The sequence below is a fragment of the Delphinus delphis genome, chromosome 6 (genome assembly GCF_949987515.2).
Source record: "Delphinus delphis chromosome 6, mDelDel1.2, whole genome shotgun sequence".
Classification (NCBI taxonomy): Eukaryota; Metazoa; Chordata; class Mammalia; order Artiodactyla; family Delphinidae; genus Delphinus; species Delphinus delphis.
Genome location: NC_082688.1, coordinates 647,385 through 668,289, shown reverse-complemented (window position 1 = coordinate 668,289; position 20,905 = coordinate 647,385). Strand labels below are relative to the sequence as shown.

Below are 20,905 nucleotides of genomic sequence, written 5' to 3'. Positions count from 1 at the left end.
TCGGCTGCCCCAAGATGCCCTCTGTAGCCACCCCATCCCGCCCTCCACGGAAGGAAACTGAGGCCGGGCCCCTGAATAGGACCTGCCCTGGTGGGGGCGGACAGCGGGGCTCGCCCTCCTTCCTGTGCACCCAGGCTCACCTGCGTTCAGACCGCTACTGGGCAAGGCCAGCGATGCAAGTGTACACAGGTGAACGTGTGCGCTCTGCCCGCGTGCGTTCATCTGTGCGCACGTGACCGAGTGTGCACGGGCACACGTGTGAGAGCGCATGTGCCAGTGAGCGTGTGTCTTCATGTGCAAGATACACATATGCGTCCGTGTGCAGGTGCGCTCCACGTGTGGGGCAGGGTGACTGAGCAGGGCCCACGGCAGAGAAAGTGGGGGACACTATCCTGGGGGCCCTGAGTGCTGGAGCTTCCCGGTCTCCTGGACCAGTGGCCTGCACACCACACAGAGGGGAGCAGAGGCCGTGGCCCTCGTCCCAGCCCTGGGCACTGTCCACCCCCACACCCCCACCCTGGCACCGGCACCTCCCTGGCCGTCCCCGGAGGTTAGCCCTGGGAGCATGCAGCAGCTGGGCCACTGCCCACAGACTCCACGGAGCCCTCTCCTGAGCGAGGCACACTCACCTGTACCGCTAGGGCCTTCTGGGTGGCCGCTGAGCCACACAAGCTGCTTCATTACATCCTTGGAGACCTTCAGGTACTGGTGACAGTTGCAAGCCTAGGGACGGAGGAGGTGCTGAGTCTGTGGAGATGCTCTCCGTCCCTCCAGCCCCAGCCCTGTGTTCCTTGCAGCTCTGGGTCTGCCCAGGGGGTTTCACAGAGACGCACGACACCTCCCTTCCTCTTCTTGCAAGACCATGGGGCGCACCACCTCCTGGGAGCCCTCCCTGACTACGTGGGCTCCAAGTGGGCCCTGGGCAGGCTCTTCTAAGTCCTAAGATGCTAGAGGCCTCTGCCGTCACCCAGCTGTCCTCCCTAAATCCAGAGCCAAACCTGGGCCCCCTGGGATGGTTCAACATTGGTGGGGGACGCAGGCCCAGCATCAAAGGGTCAGGGTGGGCGGCCCTAGAGTTGCTCTGACCCCCTCAGCCCATTTTGGGGCATGCTGGGGCCATGTCAGTGTCCATGCCTTTTTTTTTTTTTTTTTGTGGTATGCAGGCCTCTCACTGTTGTGGCCTCTCCTGTTGCGGAGCACAGGCTCTGGACGCGCAGGCTCAGCGGCCATGGCTCACGGGCCCAGCCGCTCCGCAGCATGTGGGATCTTCCCGGACCGGGGCACAAACCCGTGTCCCCCTGCATCGGCAGGCGGACTCTCAATCACTGCGCCACCAAGGAAGCCCGTCCACGCTTCTTGATGACTCCTGCTGCCTGCCCTGTGCCAGGGGCTGGCATGGTCTGGCGGCTCCTGGGCACCGAGTGTGTGAGGGGCAGAGGAGCAAAGCCATTTTCGCTTCCACGCAGAGTCCGGGTCGAGGACACGTAGCGGGCTCAGCCGCACCGACCTTACTGTCCCCGAGGGTGGGGTGGGGCTTGTGGGGCCCATCCTGCCCTCGCAATTGGCCACCCTGGGGCTGCTCCATGACAACCGCTGCCTGGCGGGGTGTCAGGTCTGGACATAGGATTCCCAGAGCGAGGCAAGAAGATGGGGTGGGGGGCCCGGGCGCCCGCTGAAACCCAGCTCCCAGGCGGGTACATGCAGGTATCCTGTCACGGGAGGGGGGGTGAGCCTGTCCACGGGGAGGAGGGGCCGCGATGGGTGCTCAAGTGACGGTTCCGGGCCCCCTCCTCACTTGGTGAGCCCTGTCAGTGCCCTGGACGACAGAGCGCCTGGGGTGGGTGGTAGGCGGTGGCCACGGGCTCCTGGAGCCACGGGCTTGGGGCGGGGAGAGGGCTCCTGCCCTGCCACCCCCCCACCCTCTTCCCACGGCCTTTCATCACGGAGCCTGCTTTACCTGTGGCCTCACTGCTTGGCCTCCAGCATCACAGCCCGGGGTGGCGGGGGGTGGGCAGGCGCCAGAGGGCGGGGCCGCCTCTGCTGGGGGGCTGGGGGGGCGGGGCTGATCCTCACGCAGGACCCTCCCCTGGGCCTCTCTGGGGGCCTCCCCCCACCGACCGCGGCCAGACTCTGGGCTGGCCTCCAGCACAGGGAGACCGCTGTGGGCTTTGCCCTCCTGGTTGCAGGTCCAGGGGCTCTTGGGGCAGGAGTGAGGGCAGAGCCCAGGCTGCAGGTCAGGCCCGTGGTCACTCCAGGCCCAGCTGGGGAAGAAGCTGAGAAAAGGCGGGCCGTCTAGCCTCCGGCCGCTGCCCTGGGCTGCCTGCCACAGAGGCCCAGGCTCTCCCTGTCCAGGCCACCCGAGGGGACAGCACCAGCAGGTGTGGGAGGGACGGCTAGCGGGAGGAGGGTGGGGTGGGGTCCTCCGCAAGGGGTCCGCCAGCCTTCCCAGGCCTGGTGGTGTGTATGCCTGGGCGGGGCCGCCAGCTCACGCTGAGTCACTGCGCAGACAAACGCCCGGTGCTGTTGTCCGTGAGGGCCGGCCCCACCCTCGGGAAGCACCGGTGCTAGTTTTCCCACGGCCGCTGCCCACTGTCGGGTCTTGCTGCCACCCTGGCCCCCACCCCCACTCCCGGCTGGAAAAGCCGGTTCTGGGCCACCTGCCCACCCCCAGTCCTGTGGTCCCCATCTGTAGGAGGGCCTGGCACCCAGGGCTTCCCTGTCCATATCCTGTCCACCTCACGGCCAGCAACGCTTGCCTCACCACCTGCTGTGGGTGGCCGCGGCCCTACCCTTGTGGGGCTCGGAGCTGAGCGCACAGCCATCACCCTCCCCACGCAAAGGGGGACGGAGCCCCTGACCTCCCGTTGTGGAGAAGGGGCCTCCGAGGGGCTGAGTAGCTTGCTCACGGTCACACTTTGGCTGACCTGGCAGGGTCCTTACCCCGCCAGCCCCCAGACAAGGGAGTGCGTGCAGGTGGTGTCTGAGCCAGGTCCACTTCCTGCAGGGCGTGTGCAGACCCCAGCCTCGGCTGCCAGCAGGTCTGGGCAGACGCCAGTGGGGGGCCATGGGCGCCCTGGACGGGTGGACAGTGTGGTCTTGTTGGTCCCGCCCCGTCTCCTTGCCCCCATCCAGCCTGGGAGCCTGGGGGCAGGGCGGGCCTCCACCCCCAGAGCCTGGCTGGGTGGGAGGGGCCAGGTGAGTCGGGCAGGAGGGGCTGGGAAGGTTCCTGGCTCCCCTGTCCCAGGGGTCCACCTGCATGCCTGCTTGCCACAGCTTCCGAGGGTGCTTGGGGCCAACGTCCACCGTGACGCCCAACCCCAGGGCATGAGGCTGCCTCTCCGGGGTGGGCTGCCAGCCGGGACTGGCCCAGGGAACTGGTGGTGGTCCGGGACCCAAAGCCAGGCAGGCCAGGTCTGGTGGTCCACCCTCTACGGCCTGTTCCCTCCCCCCAGGCCCAAGGAGGGCAGGAAAGGCCACTTTCCTGGGAGGCGCCCCCAGTCCTTCGCTGGGCTTGGCGGGTGTGCGAGCTGGCGCCCTCCGTTCCTCTAAGACTGGGACTTGGGGAGGGGGAAGCTGGAGGGCTGAGGGGTCGGTTCCCAGGTGCTGGGAGCCATGCCCATGAGCAGGCCAGCTCTCAGCTCTGAGCCCAGGAATCCCACCCCCACCCATCACTCTCCCCGGGGAGCGACTGCCACCAGCGCAGCCAGAGCTGAGCAGGGGCGAGGTCACGGGGTCTGTCCTGAACTGTGTGTCCCCAGGCACGTCTGCTCCCACCAGCCGTGGACGCACACTTGCCGTGGTCCGTGGTGTCTGCTGTGCCACCAGGTAGTGGACGGCTGGTGCACCGGTGCCGGGAGTGGGGAGAGGGCTGTCCCTGGCAGGCCGGACTGGGCCACAGAGTGCGGTGGGAGGGGCCTCGCACACACTCCTGCCCAGAGCCCACCAGCCCCTGCCAGGGCTGAGAGCAGCGCCGTGCGAACTGCTTATAAACACCCTTGAAGCCCCATCAGCCCCGGGCCTCCCCGAGTGGGGTGCTGAGGGGGGCGCGGTGGGAGATGGGCCTCACCAGGGGCTGCCAGGGCACAGGGCGTGAGAGAGGACCAGCGGTCCCTAGGGGACAGGGCGGCAGGAAGTGGCCTTTCCAGGCTGGGAGCCTAGTGGAGGGACCCAGTTCTGAGCAGGACCTGGGCAAGGCTCCCCGCCCAGCCAGCAGCCGGCCTGACCATGCTCCCTGGCAGGCCAGGCCCACCACCCAGTGGGATGTGAGGTACGGTCAGTCTGGTACCCAGGCCCCAGGAGGCCCCACGGGCAGGGCGGAAGGGGGCTTGGGCTGAGGAGCTGTGACACGCTCTAGAGTAGTGGCCCATTTCTCGCTCACTTAGAGCAAATTTACAGCAAAGCACAGAAGAGCAGAAGAAAATAAACATCATCCCCGCGCGGGCACTGGGCGAGAAAAGTCAGCGTGGGGTGGCGGGGTCTCTGGCACCTCCCCGTACACACCTACACTCGGCAAGTGTCTCCTACTCGTGCCAGAGGGGCTGCAGGGCACCGGTGTCAGTTCCCAGGGCCCTATGGCCCATTTGGTCCCTGCCAAGCGCCACCCCCTGCCCCACCTTGCCTGAGGTCCTGAGAGCGGTGGGTCCAGAGGCCTCCCAGGGCTGCCTTGTGCACCATGACCCCCCAGAGCTGCCCCCAACAAATGGTGCAGGGCCAGGGACAAAGGGCTGGTATGAAAGACCCCCGGCCTGGGGGCGGGCCTGACACCTCGTGGACGGGCACTTAGGCGCCGCCCTGGGTCTGCTCCGCACCTCACTCTCCCACGCTGTCCGGCAGCACTTCGAGGGGTCCTGGGTCAGCTGCCCCCCGAGCCCCCTTCAAGACAGGCTGGCCTGGCCCAGGAGGGCCCTGCTGGCCCTGGCACTGGGTCGGGGTCTGGGAGAACTGGGGCCCCTCCCGCCACAGCCGAGACCCCAGGCACTTGCAGGGTTCAACCCCCCACCTGCCAGCCAGGGGCACAAGCTGGGGCAGCAGGACCAGGCCCCAGGCCCCCGGGCAGGTGTGTGGTTGAGATGGGGCCTGCCTGGGAAGGTTTAAAATCCCAGCCAGTGCTTTTCTGACCTGTGAAGCAGGCTTGCGGCCCTCTATCCCCACTGCTGGAGACCTAGGATGGCAGCCCTGCAGGGGCCCCGCTGTGTACCCGCCCTGCCCCCAGGCCCAGGAAGGTCAGTTCCCACAGGCCCGGCCCCTCCCCCACCAGGCCACGGTCCATCCCCTTTGTGGGGCCGGGACAATGTCTCCGCAGACAGAGCGGGGGATGGGCCTCTGGCGCTGTCGGCACCCTGGGGGGTCAGGGGCCACAGGTGCCGGGGCCTGCGGTCTGTGACAGACCCTGACAGCGCCAGGTCTGGGCACACGCGTGTGCACTGGCACTCCGCAGGCGTGTGTCTCAGAAGCACCCAGGTCCTCGGGGTGCAAGGGCACCAGCTTTGGAGCAGCTGAGTGTGTCCACGTGTGGGCGTGAGTCAGGCATGTGAACACGGAGCCTGTGTGACCCGGCATGTCACGTGAGGACAAGGGGCCTGCGTGAGTGGATGTGCCTTTGAGTGCTCGCCCAGCAGCCTGCAGTGCCCCGCACGGCGGTGGGGGTGGGGGTGGAGGTCCGGAGGTGTGTTCCTGGGGTGGGAGGAGTCCTGACCGGGAGAGTCCGCCTTTCCCAGCAGATGGGGAGGGGACAGTGGCATCTGGGACAATGGGAGGAAAGCCACGTGCCCCGGGCAGAAAGATAAGCATGGTGTCCAGGACACAGTCTGGACGACACAAGGCCTGACTGAGGGGCACTGCCCGGTTAGGGCCACCCCGGTTAGGGACACACAGGAGGGTCTGAGCTCCTCCCTCAGGCTCTCTGGGGCCGGCAGGCCTATGGCCCGGGAATTGGTCACCCCCGCCCTGTGTACCTTGGTCCTCTCAAGCCTTCACCCCCTTCTCCTTCCAACTGTGCCAGCCCCGGCCCAGGGCCCACTTAGGACCTGGACGTGCAGACCCCGCTGCATGGCGACAGCCGGACTGACAGCCCAGCTTAGGCCATCTAAAGCCAGTCAGAATGAGACCCCACGTCCAGCTCACTTGGATGGGTCGGGCCAGTGTCCACGGAGGCAGACAGAGGGGTGTGAGCCACTGGGCCTGGACAGGTGGCCAAGTCCCCCCCTTCTCGTTGCATCCTGGACTCTGACACAAGACAGTCACAGCCCCCCCCCCCTCCAGGGGGGCCAGGGAGAACGCGGACCACTATGTGAATTTCAGATGAAACATGGGATTCTGCTCTGAAGTTCGCGCTTATCAGGGTCTGTCCTTGCATTTCCCAAGTCCGGCACCCAGCTCTCCCAGGCTCATAGAAGGAACAGAGAAAGTGAGAGAGCTGCACGGGAGGCCCCGGACGTGCTCCCACGGCAGGGAGACCCCAACGAGGAGCAGTGCACACTGTCCCCAGGCAGGCATGGCCAGGACCCCCTAGCTCTCTCTGTGAGGTGAGGGTGGGTGGGTAGCCACGTGCCCTGGGTTACATCAAACAGAATCTGGGCCAGAGGATGCCCTCTGGACCCAGGCCCTGGGGTGGCTCCCCATCCCCTTTGGCCCCTCAGCACCTCCCCCTAGGCAGCACATCCCCCTTGACGCCCATCCCTGGCAAGACGCTGGGCAGCACACACCCCCACTCCGTGGCCCCCAGTTATCCCCACTAGCTGGTTTTCCCCCTCCCCCCACCGTCCACACCGCCACAGCCCCAGCACCCTCCTAGGCGGCACGTACACCTCCCCTGTGGCCCCTGAGCACCCCACTGCGAGCACATAGCACCCCTCCCTCGAGCACACCCCCAGGCGGCACACAGCCCCCTCCCAGTGGTCCCGAAGCCCCCCCCAGGTGGCCATACCCCTCCACCGTCCCCGATGAGCCCGGGAGGCGCCCCCTTCCCGGGGCTCCCGGGCACCCCCAGCGCGGCAGGCGCGAGCCGTTCCCAGACGGGGGAGGGGCGCGGGCCGTGAGAACCGCCGGCGGCGGGCGCGTGGGAAAGCGGGAGGAGGGGCGGCGCGGAGGGCGGGGCGCGCCTGGGAACGGCCCCCGCCCCCGCCGGCCTTTGAAAGGGCCACTCAGGGCGCCCGGCCCAGATTCAAAAGCAAACGGCCGCCCGCCCGCCAGCCTTCCCGCGCCGGCGGGGGCGGGGGCGGAGGACCTCGGCTGCCCAGGGCCGTGTGGGAGGGGGCGGGCGCCAGCCGGCGGAGAGAGGGGTGGCAGGCTGGGGAAGTCGGGGAGGGGCCGATGCGGTACGGGTTGGGGGCAGCCCTGGTTGTCCTCCTCCCACCGACAAGTGGAGCTGGGCCCTCAGACAGCAGGTGGCAGCCCTGCAGCCTGGAGTCTGTCACCCACTCACATCAGGCCTGCACAGGGGGCCAGGGGACAGTCCGGCCCCCGTGCTCTCAGCCCAAGGAGAGGGGGGCTCCAAAGGGTGGTGGTATTCCCAGGATTGGGCTGGGGGCCTGGAGAGCTTCCTGGAGGAGGTGACATATAAACTGGGGCTTGGCAGGCCTGGTGGAGAGAGTGGGTGCTCAGGTGCTGCAGGAGCTGGGGTGTGATGTGGGGTCCAGTGCGGTCAGGAGGGACCGGTGTGGACAGCAGGCTGGAACGAGTCAGGGCGCTGGCAGTGTGGAGGGGTGGGCGTGGGGCTGAGCCCAAGGGCAGGCGTCCCCCGGCCCTTCCCCCTTCCTGCACCTTCCAGGGCCACTGAGTCAGGCCAAGCAGGAGAGGGCCCCCTCTTCTACTGCCACCTGCGCCTGGTGCAGTGCGTCTGACGAGATGGGGGGAGGAAGAAGCAGTCCCTACCCAGCTCAGACCCCCACTTCCCGGGGGCCCCCCCTCACTGCACTCTCCCCCGCCACTCCCCCAGCTCCAAGGAGGAGAGCACCGTTCCTTCTCCCGAGGCCCTGCCCTACCCCTGGCTGGCTGGGGGCACACCTAGACCCCCACCTGCCCAGGTATCCACCTGCCACGCTGCTCCCCTGTGGAGACCCCGTATCCCTGTGGAGACCTTCAGGGTCTGTGCTGGTCCCAGATGTACCCGATGATGGGCTCTCAGCAAAGCTCCACCCACAGTGGCCCCGCTCAGGGTGGTGGGTGGGCGGAGAGTGGGGCTGCCTGGGAGGGGCTGGGAAGGGGGTGCCCCCACACCCCAGCCGGTCTGACCCGTGTGGATGGGGAGGGGCAGGTGGCCGGGTGGGAGTGGGGGTGACACATGCCTGCTCCTGCTGCTTGCCCACCCACAGGGCACCCACTGCACTGCCCATCGACCCAAAGGCCCCTGCTCTGTTCGGACACAGATGGAGTAGTCACTGCCTGGCAGGCCCTACTCTGTCACCCTGAGGACCCTCCCCAGACCCAATCCACAGCTCCCTGGGGCCTCCTCCATCTGCAGCCCTGAGGGGCTGGCTGCCTCTGGCCCCTGACCCCAAGGCTGGTGAGCCTGTCTTGCCTGCTGCATCCGGGGCTCAGGGGACAGAGGGTCTGCAGAAGCTAGGCCCGCTGTCCTGGGCCAGGCCCCCTGTCTTTGGAGCTGGCAGTACTCAAAAGGAAGAAGAGACCACCTTCCCTGCTGGATGCCAGCCTGGCCCCTGGGCCCGGTCATCCCTGCCACCGACCCCAGCAGCGGGGTGGGGGGCGGGGGCTTTCCTGGAAGGGCTGCTTGGTTTCTGCGAAAGCAGCTGTGGGCAGTGTGTGAACGAACACACAGGCGGGGCTGCTGCCAACAAAACCTTATCTACGGACCCTGAAGTCCGCATTTCATGTGATTTAGCTCGTGGGCTGTGATGTCAGACATCTGGGGAGGGTGCGCCTTCTGCCCTTCCGCCAGCCCCAGCCCCGGCCGCAGGACCCTCGGACTGAGATGGGTGCCCTCCCCCACCCACCCCACGGGCCTGGCTGGCATCGCCTGCCCCTCGCTCAGAAGGCAGGTCATCTGCGCCCCGCCCTCCCTCCCCTTTCTTTCGAGCCCACTGAGCGGCGGGTTTAGAGCTGGACTGACACCTCTGGCCAGTGGCTCCTGCTGGCTCCGTGGCTGGGGCTCAGAGAGTGGCACTGACGTGGGCCACGAGGGCACAGAGCAGCAGGATGGGAGACCCCAGACTTTGTGTTTTGGGTGTCCTCTTGCGGCCCAAGGTGTCTTACTGACCTTGGGCCTGAGAGCACAGAGCCGAGGGTGCCCACATGGTCTCTGCCCCTCCCTCCAGCTCCAAGAGGCCTGTCCTCTCTGGCCTGCACTAGCTCCCCCTGAGGCCATGTCACACCAGCCTGTCTTGGGGCCAGCGTCTTGGCCGTGGCTGTGGACTCGTCCCTCCATCCTGTGTGTCTGTGCACCAGTGTGCCCGCCGTCCCACCCTGCACGGTGACCTGTCTGGGCTACACGCCTGTCCTCTGTCAGGCGAGTCTGCGTCCTCTGCGTTCTGACTTGAAGCATCTCGGCCCTTTTAAAAAGTGAACATCCGTCAACATCCAGGAGGTACATCCTGGGGGGGGCCCCAGACTGCACGTGGGAGCACCTCTTAGAAGCACACGGTGAGGACCAGGGTCCAGAGGGGAGTGGCCCTGACCGCCGGGCCCCGGGGCACCTTCCCCGCAGACAGACACAAAAGGAGCAAGGAGCCGGGTGCCTGGATGGGCGCCTGGCGGGAGCTGGGCTGGGGACTCGCATACCCGACCTCCCCGGGCGCTGACCAGCAGGTCCCCTGGCCCAGGCTGTTCCCAGGGCCTCAGCACACATCTCGGACCGCATGGGGGCCCCTGGTAGCCCTGCGGGGGGATGAGAGTCCCACGTGGGGCAGGCATGGTGGCAGACTACCAGACGGCTGCTGACCAGGCAGCCCTGCGTCCGTGCGATCCAGGTCCTCAGTTCACGCCAGCCCAGGATCCTTCCTAAAGAAGTGGGCCACCGGGAGCAGGGGTCCCCAGGCCCGTGCGATCCAGGTCCTCAGTTCCCCCAAGAGCCATCTGGTGGGAACCAAGGCTGGGCTCTGGACGAGACCCAGAGGGGAGGGGTGGGACCGAGAGGAAGGCCCTGCAGGCTGGGGGGAGGGCCTCCTGGGGCCATCAGCTGGGCCCACCCTGCTGTCACCTCCGGGGGGCTACGCTGAGCTTGCCGACGGGGCCAACACCCGGCTGGCATCCTGCGTCTTGGGGCGTGCTGGGCCCCAACCCCTGATGAAACCTGTCTGGTAGCTCCCGCCACCCCCGAGGCCTGTGACAGGAGCCAGCCGCCCGGGGTCTCTGCCTGTGCAGGGTAGGGGCCGCTCCTTCTGCAGCCTCTGTGCCTGTGTGACCCTGGGGGCACCGAGTGTGGGAACGGGGCTGGGGGCCACGTAGCACAAAGGCCGGGGAGGGGCGGGGTCAGTGGCCGCTGCGCCTCTTCCTGTCTGTTCCTGCATCTGCAGTTGGCCATCAGGGTATAGGGAGGGTCTCCGTGCTCGGGGACAGGCTGGGCATGGGCGCCCCGGCTGGCCCCTGGGTCTGGGAGGGCTCCGGGGCCCCCACCACTGCAGGCCCCCAAGTTGTGGGTGTGTGCGCTGGGGGGGCCACTGGCCCGGGGTTCCCCTCGCATGCCCAGGCCCCAAGAGCCCTCTGCCCACACCCGTTCCCGTGCCAGAGATCAGCCTGGGCGGCCTCCTCCACCCTCTCAGGGCCCCTGCCCAGACCTGGGGTCTCCCGGGGGGGGTCTGTGAGCCTGTCCCCGAGGCCCAGCCTCCCGTAACTGCAGGCTCCCCGCCCATCACCCTCCCCTTCCTGGAGACCCCTGAGCTGGCTCTGCTGAGAGCTCCCTGAGGTGGGGTGACTGTCATCCTGCAGTGGCCTCTCCCCTCCTGGGGCCCACTTCTAAGGGCTGACGTCACTGGGGCCACGGCCCAATCCGCACCACAGCAGAGGGGGCCGGAGGAACAGAAAAATAGACGTTATGCCCGGCCACGCCTGGGCTCCTGCTTAGGGTTTTTTTAAACTCAAATTTCTTTGATAAGATCCTTTCCCATGGTGGACAGCACTGGGAATGTCCTCTTGGCGGACGTTCCCGATGGACAGTCCCAGGCCCAAGTCGCCAACTTCGTGGGCCAGGACCCTGCCCTCTACGAGAGACCCACTGCCCCTAGCCCACTGGGCCCCGGGGTGGGCGGGCGGGCCACCTCCCTGTGACAGGGGCCTCCCCCACGTGGCCGGGCACACAGTCCCTCCAGCCTCACTTGCCCTGGCCTCGCACCCCGACGAGCAGCCCCGAGAGTGGCCGGGCAGGCTCTGGGAACGCTTCGTGTGTCAAGTGGGTTTTCCCTCTGGGAACAGCACCAAAATAGCAGAAGGAAGGAAAAGAAAATGGAAACTCAGCCTGGCGGCGGGAGCTCTCCAGGGAGGCGACCAGCTCTGGCCTGGGCAGGGGCAGCAGAGGCTCTGAGCCAGCGTCCAGGGTGCTCGGGCCCTCGGGGGCGCAGGACGGGACCCTGCCGGCTGAGCACAGCACGGAGGCGCTCTCTGGGTCAGTCCTAAGCGTGCTGCTCCCTGCTGGCCGGCGGCCAGTGCCCTTTGATGTCCAGATGAGCTTAGGAGCCACCCTGGCCCTGACCGTGGCCTCTCAGTGCAGAGCAGGGTCTGCAGCCGCAAGGAGCTCCTGGTCACTGGGCCTCAGGCCATCACCTCGGGGCATCTGTGCAGCCCCTTTTCTGGGCTTCTTGGGGTCCACCTGCGAGAGGGCCACTGGTTCCCCTGGGCCGGCCCCGAGGACAGCATCGCTCTGGCGCTGGGCGGGCAGCCGTTCCCGGCCGCTGCTCAGGCTGAGCTCCTGAGGGGAGGCCGCGAGTACCGTGGCCGAGGGGCTCTGGGGGCAGGCGGGGGGGAGCATGGCCCGAGGTGCCCAGCCCGGGTGCAGACACTGCTGCAAGTCGGCAGTGAGACTCCTCTGCTCATCGTGACCAGCTCCACGGCCTGAAGACCACGGTGGGAACCAGTCCACTAACCCAGAGCCAGCTGGGTCCTCCCACCCTGCCCCGGATGCTTCTGTGGTGAGCGAGGCTGGGCTCAAATGCAGAAATCCGAGCTTCTCAGGGACCCCCTTCTCTGCCCGCCTGGCCCTGCCATGCCGGCCTTTTGGGGTCCTTGTGCACAGATGTAGATGTCCCCAAACAGCTGTCTGCCACCCAGGGAGGGTCCTGCCCTGGGGCACACCCAACCTGCCTCGCTCTGGAGCTGAGCCCCGCTGGAGGCTGCCGGACAGCCACGGGCCTCAGAGGCTCCCCGGCCCTGGGACCCCCTTCCCGACTAAGGCCCACTGGGCGCTGCTGCCCAGTCTCACACCCGGGCTCCCACCTGCCACCCGTGTGGCCGCACACACAGGTCTCTGCCTGGCGCCCCGCCCCACTCCCGGCAGCCCCGTGTGGCCACTGGTGTGGCCACCTTCTGCTTCTGGGCCCTGAGCCGTGGACCCTGTCTCTGTCCTCCTCACCAGCTGGGCACGTGTGTAATGTGTGCACATCTACCACAGAAGGACAGCGCTGGGCAGGGCCCCAGCTGGGCAGTAAGCCCCTTCCCCCCGCCCCAAGAGCTTGGTGTACCCCGGCGCGCCCTCCAGACCAGATTCCCGAGAGCCCAGACCCAGCACCTGCCGGGCCGCCGGCCAGGGGCTCAGCCTAAAACCTAGGATCCAGCCGCGCCCGTGAATCGTATCCTGGATCTTCTGTGCCTCGCCTTTGCGCGCCCCCCGCCCCCCCCCCCACCTTACATGGGCAGGTGCACCACCTGCTCCAGGTCTCCTGCCTCCCCGCCCTGCGGTTAGAATGCTGCAAATCTGTCCCACCTGCTGCGGCCTCCCTGGGCCCCGCTGCCCCCTCGGGACTGTCTCCTGTCTCCCGGGGGCACTGGCTGGCCCCGCCAGAGTGCGGCTCTGTCTCTTGCCTTTGCACCAGCTCCACGCCCCCCTACGGGGCCCACGCCGGGGCAGGGCAGCGGCGGGGCCAAGAGGCAGGGCACACGTGGGGTGAGGGCAGCGGGGCCCTGGGTGCTCTTCCCGCGAAGGGCAGCGGCCACCCTCTGCGCCTGGCCCTCGCAGGTCCGAAGGCTCAGGCACCCCCCAGCCAGTGGCCTGCGGCGCGAGTGGCGTTTTCCTCCTGGCTACCCAATTTCCGTTTTCTCAAGAAGACACCAGCAGAGGCTCTGAAAAGCTCAGGAAAATGCCCCCCCGCAGGCCTCGCCTGACGTCCTGGGGTCTTTACAACACTTGCAGCCTTGAGCAGGGACCCGGTCCCGTCCTCCCGAGCTCCAGCCCAAGGGAAGGCACTTCCCGCCGCCCGGCTTGGCCACCGTCCGTCCTGGCAGGGCAGGGGCCCAGCTTCTGCACAGACTGCACCCCAGGCCAGGCGGTGGGGGTCCAAGGACCTGAAAACAGGGGCTTCCCTCCCTCCTCCCTCCCTCCCACCTGCTGGGCGCCGGCCTGGGGGACCGTGCAGAAGTGCGGGGCCCCGCCGGCCTCCACGTGTACCCGGATGGGGGAAGCCAGGCTGAGCTGCCACCAAACAGCTGGGCTTCGGGAGCCGCTCCCAATGCAACATCGTCATGGCCTGAACTCCAGAACATTCTGGGAAGAGCCAGCACCCTGCACGGGGACCGGCCCCGGCCCTCCCTGCCTGCCACACCCGTGCAGACCCCAACGCCGAGGGCAGCCATACCCCAGCCCGGCAGGGCCGGGCCCAAAGGCCGCATTGCCTCCCCTCAGCTGCACAGCTCACGACAGGGCACCCAGGCCAGCAGGGGAGGGGAGGGGTGCCCCCTCCCTGGCGCCCAGTCCCCAGACTCCTCACGGATCTTAACCTTGGGTACGGCTGCCCCGACCTGGGGATTTCCTCAGCCAGACCTTTCTAGCCGTCAGGGTGGACCCAGCAGCAATCCATGGCTCTGGACCTTGCCCTCGGAAAATGGGATCCGCCCCAGACAGATGCACTTTGGTGGGTTCCCTGTATTCCCTCCAGAAGCCCAGTGGGAGGCCAGCCCTGGGCCAGGAGGACATTCCCAACCCTGAGCTTGGACACTCACCCTGAGCTGCCCTTTCACTCTCAGCTGCCCACCTTGGCCATGCGGGCCCCGACGCTCTGCCACCTCTTGGCCACAGACTACAGTGACCGCCCCTCCCCCACCCCACCCCCGCCAAGCTCCCCCGTGCCTTGGGCATGGGCGTCTGGGGGTGGCGGAGAGGAGAAAACGCACAGACCAGGCAGTGGCGACTGCTCACATGGGCAGAAACACCAAGGCCATCCCGCCACCGCCAGGGCCTCGCGGGCCTCACCTGTCAGAGCCTGGGGCTTCCACACCGGCCCAGGGCCAGCAAGGGGCACGCAGCACCCACCTGGCAGCGGCTGAAGATGTCCGAGTGGGTGACACGCACGTTGAAATGCCTGATCACGGCTGTGGCTTGCTGCCGGGCCTTGAGGGAGCAGTCCACCGAGAGGCAGCGCCCAGCCCCAACCTGGGCCCGGAGCTGTGGACACATGCAGCCGTCGAGCGGTGGGCCAGAGCCCAGAGCCCACCCAGGCCCCGCCTTCCCAGCTCCAGGCCGAGAGCCTCCGCTCAGCCCCCCTCCCCTTGGCCCCACGACAAGCAGACCCTGAGGTGTGGGCGGCTCAGGAAGTCGAGGCTCAGATGTGAGTCATCTGTGGGGTCCTCACCTTGTGGTACGGCAGCCCTGAGGTCAGGATGACCCTCCCCTCCTGCCTGGCAACCTGGGCGGGAGGAAAAACTGGCAGGTGAGGGTGTCAGGCCAGCTCCTGGGGCTGGGGCTTCTTTTGCCCCCCTTTCGCCAGCCCCCGCCCCCCACCCCATGCCCCAGAGCTGTCTCCGCCTGGCACCTGAGTGGCCACCAGATTCCCGCAGGCTGAGGCGGGGCATCCCCTCCTGTTATAGATTTGGTCTCAGAATCGTGCAGACGCTTCACAGAATTGCAAACAAAATTAAATTTAAAAAGCAATTTCTAAAAACCCAAAGATGAAACAAGTGAACTACAAAGACAGAAACATTCCAGATGACACGAAGCCACAGTGAATCGACCATGTATCTCTAGGGCTACAGACCCAAAATGAAAAATACCTGGCAGTAATACTATTGTTGGTGATGATAATATCAACATTGTTATTCTGAAATATCTGTGTGTGAATTGTAACATAAAACAGATGGGTGGGCTTCCCTGGTGGCGCAGTGGTAGAGAGTCCGCCTGCCGATGCAGGGGACGCGGGTTCGTGCCCCGGTCCGGGAGGATCCCACATGCCGCGGAGCGGCTGGGCCCGTGAGCCACGGCCGCTGAGCCTGCGCGTCCGGAGTCTGTGCTCCGCAACGGGAGAGGCCACGACAGTGAGAGGCCCGCGTACCGCAAAAAAAAAAAAAAAAAAAAAAAGGGCAAGGAAGGGACCTGAAAAGACGTTTCTCCAAAGACACACAAATGGCCAATATGCACATGTAAAGATGCTCAACATCATGTCATCCGGGAAACGCGAGTCAAACCACAAGGAGACACCACTTCACACCCATCAGGATCGCTTTTATTTTATTTTTATAAAGGAAAATAAGTGTTGATGAGGATGTACAGCGATTGGGAGCCCTCATGAGATGCCAGTGGGAATGCAAAATGGCGTGGCTGCTGTGTGAAACAGTGTTGCAGTTTCTCAAAAACTTAAACACAGAATTACCATATGATCCAGCAATTCCACTTCTGGGTATAGATCCAAAAGCACTGAAAGCAGAAACCTGAACAGATGCTTGTACATCAAGGTACATAGTAGTAGCACTATTCACAATAGCCAAAAAGGTGGAAACAACCCAAGTGTCCACCATCAGATGACAAAAACAAATACACACACACACACACGCACACACACAATGTACAATGGAATTTATTCAGCGTCAAAAAGGAAGCACATGCTGACATGTGCTACAGCATGGATGGACTTTGAGGACATTATGCTCACTGAAATAAGCCAGACACAAAAGGACAAACATTATGTGATTCCACTTACATGAGGTCCCTAGAGGAGTCAAATTCACAGAGACAGAAAGTGAAACAGTAGTTACCAGGGGCTGTGGGAGGGGGAAGAGGAGAATGATTGCTTAATGCATATAGAGTTTTTGTTTGAGACGATGAAAAAGCTCTGGATATAGACAGTGGTGACGGCTGCACACATTGTGAATGCACTTCACGCCACTGAATTGTGCACTTAAATACGGTTAAAATGATCAATTTTATGTTATGTATGTTTTACCACAATTAAAAAAAAGCAATAAGCAAGTGGTTACTTCGTAGTGGTAACAAATATATATCTATGTGATTAATAAAAAAGCAAAATTAAAAACACACACACACAACTGAAGTAAATATGAGGAAAGACCCAAACAAAAGGGCAGCCGAGAGTAAAACCAGGAGCGACAAGAACGGAAGGCAGACGTCCCAACAGCAATGACAGGTGCAAGAGACAGTGGACTCTTATCGGAGTTCTGTCAAGCTATAGCTATAAACCCTGCAACATTCTTTTTCAGAAGACAGAGGAAACAGAGTTTTCAGGGAAAAATGGCCCCAATGAAAGGTCATAGCAAAGGAAGTTCTTTTAGTGAAAAAGAGCCTGCTTTTTCTTGGAGTGCATGTGCATGTCCATACATCATAAACTCGAAAAGGGACAGAATACATAAAACAGATTTAATGATATCTAATTTTTAGAACTAAGAAAAACCACAATGTGTTAAAAATACTGGAAAATAATAGCAGGTAAAACGGAAAGCAGGCAAGAAAGCTAAATTGACCTAAAATCCCTGAATTAACTTTAACTTTAGACATTGTCAACTCACAAATAAATGTTAAAATTTCTAGGCCAATCACTAAAAGAACAGAAATAGAATTTATAACTTTCAAACTAATAGAGGAAAAAAATAGAAACAAGGATGAAAAAGACAAAAAAATATAAGAAATAAAGGGAAAAAAGATCAGAAGAAGTAGGAGAAATAGAAAGCACAAGTTATATAGTACAACTAAACACAAATTATATCAGTAATTACAATAAATGTAAATGGATTAAACTTGGTTTGGATTAAATTGGTTGAAAAGCAAAGACTGTCAGACTAGATTTTTAAAAGTCCATCTAGAAGCAGTTTGTAAGTACAGTAATACACCTAATAAGAGCAAAGAAAGGTTGAAAGCAAAAGGGTGAGAAAAGGATATACAAATACTAACCAAAGAATGCTGGAGAAATGGTATTAACATTAGTTCAAATAGACTTTACTGCAAAGAGCAGTACTAGAGCCAAAGAGGTTCACCTCATAATTGTAAAAGATTTCACTCAACAGGAAGATATAAGAATTCTAAAAGTTGTATGCACGTGCACCTAATAACAACTTTAAAACATATTAAGCAGATACTGACATGACTACAAGGAGAACTTGGTGAACCCACTGTCGAGGTCTTCGATAGAAGCAGGCAGAAAAACAACCAAACAAGATACGCAAGACTTGAGCAAACATTAAGTAAGCTTGACCTACTGAGCGTGTGAGAGCAAGAGAGGGAAATGAACATGGCTGGAGGAGACTGTGGCCTTTTAAAGTCCACGTGGAACATTTGTAAAAAGGATCATCTGCTTGACTACGAAGCAAGTCTTCACAGATATCTAAATCAGCAGTATACAGGCTACAATTCAGATAGGTGAGAAATGGATTTTTAAAAGATAACTAAAAAGCTCCCAAACCCCAAGCTTTCTGAAAGTGAAAAACAGCCTTTCAAAGAACTCAAGTCAAATAAGCAATTATAACAGACGCTCAAAAATTATTAGAACGAAAAAGTAATGAAAATACTACATATCAAAACGGATGGAATGCAGCGAAAACGGACTTCAAGAAAAATTTATTGCCTTGAATGTTTACATCATAAAATTTTAAAGGCTGAAAATTAAAGAGCTAAACACTCCACTTGGAAATAACCCCAAGCAAGCAAAAGGAAGGAAACTGTAAAGATAAGAAGAGAAATTAATGAGACAAAAAACACAAGAATGAAATAGAAAGGATCAACAAAGCCAAATGCTAGTTATTTGAAAAGACTTAGTAAATTGACAAACCTCTGTGCGATCAGGAAAGAGGGGGAGCACGAGTGAGCAGCAATCAGAATGAAGCTGACCACCTGCAGGTACCGCGGAGCTTTCACAGCGGAGCCGGACACCAGCACGTACGTGAAACACTCTGCGAAATGGGCACATCCAGAAAGAGGTACGGCTACCAAGTGACTCAAGAAGATGCAGACAGCTAAGCAGCCCTAAAACTATTAAATAAGAAAGAATCAGAGACTCCTGGAAACGCCTCCCCCCGAAACACCAGGCTGAGGAGGCCTTGCGGGAAGTCGGCCAATGTTTGAGAGGATAATCTAAATGTTACTCAAAGCAGCAGAAAGCAGAGAGGAGGAAAAACTCCCAGCTTGTTTATGAGGTGGAAGAGAAGATGGTGAGGAAGACAAGTTCTGTGTCAGACACGGTCCTGGAGGCAGACCCAGCCACGTGACATGCTGGCTAGGCTGGGTCCAGACTGAAAAGGTTCGTCACGTGCACAGGTCACAGGGATGCTCTCAACGGCTGCAGAGGAAGCATCAGGTAGGATTCAGCTTCTTTCATGATGAAAGGTGCAGCGGATATGGCACCCGGGGAGCCTCCCCAGCCTGGTGTGGGGGCCTGGCAACCACCGTGGTTCACGGAGAAACATTCCCTGTCAAGTCAGAACTGAGACAGACGGCCACGGTCACCACCTAGTCAACCCCACCTTGGAGGCCTCGACCACTGGGACAGGATAAGGGAAAGAAAGAAGACCCATACAGACTGGAGAGGAAGGAATGAAACCAACCTGTTTGCAGAAGATATGTCCACAAAGAGAACCCCAAGAACTGAGTCGATTCAGTAGAATTTAGGAGACTTTTGCAAGGTGTCCAGATGTAAGATCAACGCTCGGCCAGCTAAGAACTAAAGGTCCACCGCAGTTCTGTGTATCCGCAGGAAAGCGAGCAGCACCGCGCGTCGTGGCAACAAAGCAGAAGGTTCCTGGGGTGCAGCCTCACAGACGTGGCAGGGCTTCGTGGAGAGCTTACAAAACGTGCGTGGGACCCTCGCAGAAGAGCGAGACCAACACTCACGCACAGAGGACTCGACGTGATGACACGTCACTGTCCCCACCCTGGCTCACAGTGTCAACGAGATCCAAGCAAGGCCCACGGAGGGGCTGTTTCCAGACCACCACGGGAAGGTGGAGGCGGAGGGAGAGCGAGGTGGGGCTCCCCCTGCAGATGCCAAGATGAACTGAGGCCACAGGGAGGAGGACGGAGCGGCAGCAGGGTCCCCACACCATCCCCAGGTCCGGGGATTCGCTGGAAGGACTCAGCACACCATCAGGGAAGGACAGAAAGCAGAACCAGCTTACGGAAAGCACCTGGGCAAAGCACAGAGGAAACCACTCAAGCCCCGGAGCCTGCCTGGTGGAGTCGGCCTGTGCTGAGTCCCCCCTGCGCCGGCCACCGCAACACGCGTCACCGGGCAGATGCATTAGTGACTCAGCACCCGTGGTGTGCGCCGCGGTTCAGTCACCCAGGCACCCTCTGCAACCCGGAAGGGAAGCAGGCGTCTAGGCAGACCACACTGTCTGGACAGCTGGGGCACAATGAGCCCCTCCCACCATTCGGGGCAAGTTTTCCATCAGCTGTTTACCGGCCCGACCATCTGTGCCAGCGGGCCTTCCCAGCCCAGGGTCAGGCCTGCTACTTTCTGCCCGGGGCACCCCACAGGACAGGGGCACAAGCAGCGAACGAGCGTGTGGAAGGATGCTCAGCTTCACTGATATTCGGAGGAAGGCGAGCGAAAGTGCAGCGAGATGTGACTTCCTGCCGACGAGACTGGCAGAATGGACGGTGAAGCAGCGACCGCGAGTGTGACCTGTGTGTTGTCACCCAGCGGCTCACGGGATGGAGCCCCGAGTGTGGTTCTGAGCTGCCTCAGCACCGCCGCCCCAGGACTGAGGGGCTTCCTCCTGGGCCCTCCCGGCCACTGGCCAGCCCCTTGGGCTCTCCTTCTGCAGGGCCTCCACGGGGAACCCCAGCCATGTTCCGAGGAGCTTGGCCACATCACAGCATGGCCCACCAGTGGCCTCTTTACCCCTGCAGACCGGTCCTCAGTGCCCTAAGTCTACCAGATTAGCAGATCAGACCCAGAGACCCCAGAACCGCTCAGAAATCACTTCCTGGAGACTCTTCTGGACGCGCTTATCTCCCCACGTCTATCCGTCGGGGTCCCCAGAGCAGCAGGACCGCCTGGAGGCACACAGAGACCTGCTGCAAGGAGCCAGCCGAGGACGCAGGTGGCGGCGGGGGCTCCGTCGGGGCAGACTCTGCGCCACTGTCCGTGCGTGCACTTGCTCCTCAGTCTGGCTCCTGCCAGGGTGGCTGCCCGGCCTGGCCATGTGCCCCCCAGCTTTGCTCAGGCCACGCCCGGGGAAGCCACCACTGAATGCTGGCATCTTCCTCCATCCAGACGGGCTGAGAACCTCCCCAGACATCACGCCCCAGCTCTTCTTTGCCGACGGCTCTTCGCTCAGCAGACTCCGTCCTCTCACACTTGAGCCCAAGCAGCAGGAGGCCCAGGGTGCACCTCAGTGCGGCTTGGCTGGCGCCCCGGCTCATCCTTGAAAGGTCTACTGCCCGCAAGCGTGGATACAGCGCCCGGGCCTCTGCCCCGCGTGGCAGGACCCTCCTCCCTTCCCTCACCAGCAGTGCTGCCTTTCTTTAAAAAATGTTTGAGTGTTACCAGCGCTCATCATAGGAGTCAAAACCCACAGTACAGCC

The 20,905-nt window shown here is 62.1% G+C and overlaps 1 protein-coding gene across 3 annotated transcripts in view; it reads right to left on the bottom strand.

Moving 5' to 3' along the window:
- The window catches only part of EXD3 (exonuclease 3'-5' domain containing 3), a 76,421-nt gene that overhangs the window by 1,777 nt on the left and 53,739 nt on the right, over nucleotides 1-20,905 (bottom strand). For all 3 annotated transcript variants that reach the window (XM_060013692.1, XM_060013694.1, XM_060013693.1), the window contains 3 exons: nucleotides 14,730-14,783; nucleotides 14,411-14,542; nucleotides 630-723 (listed from right to left, as the gene is read on the bottom strand). In XM_060013692.1, the coding sequence (XP_059869675.1) occupies nucleotides 630-723; nucleotides 14,411-14,542; nucleotides 14,730-14,783 (280 nt within the window). The remainder of the gene's footprint in view (nucleotides 1-629; nucleotides 724-14,410; nucleotides 14,543-14,729; nucleotides 14,784-20,905) is intronic.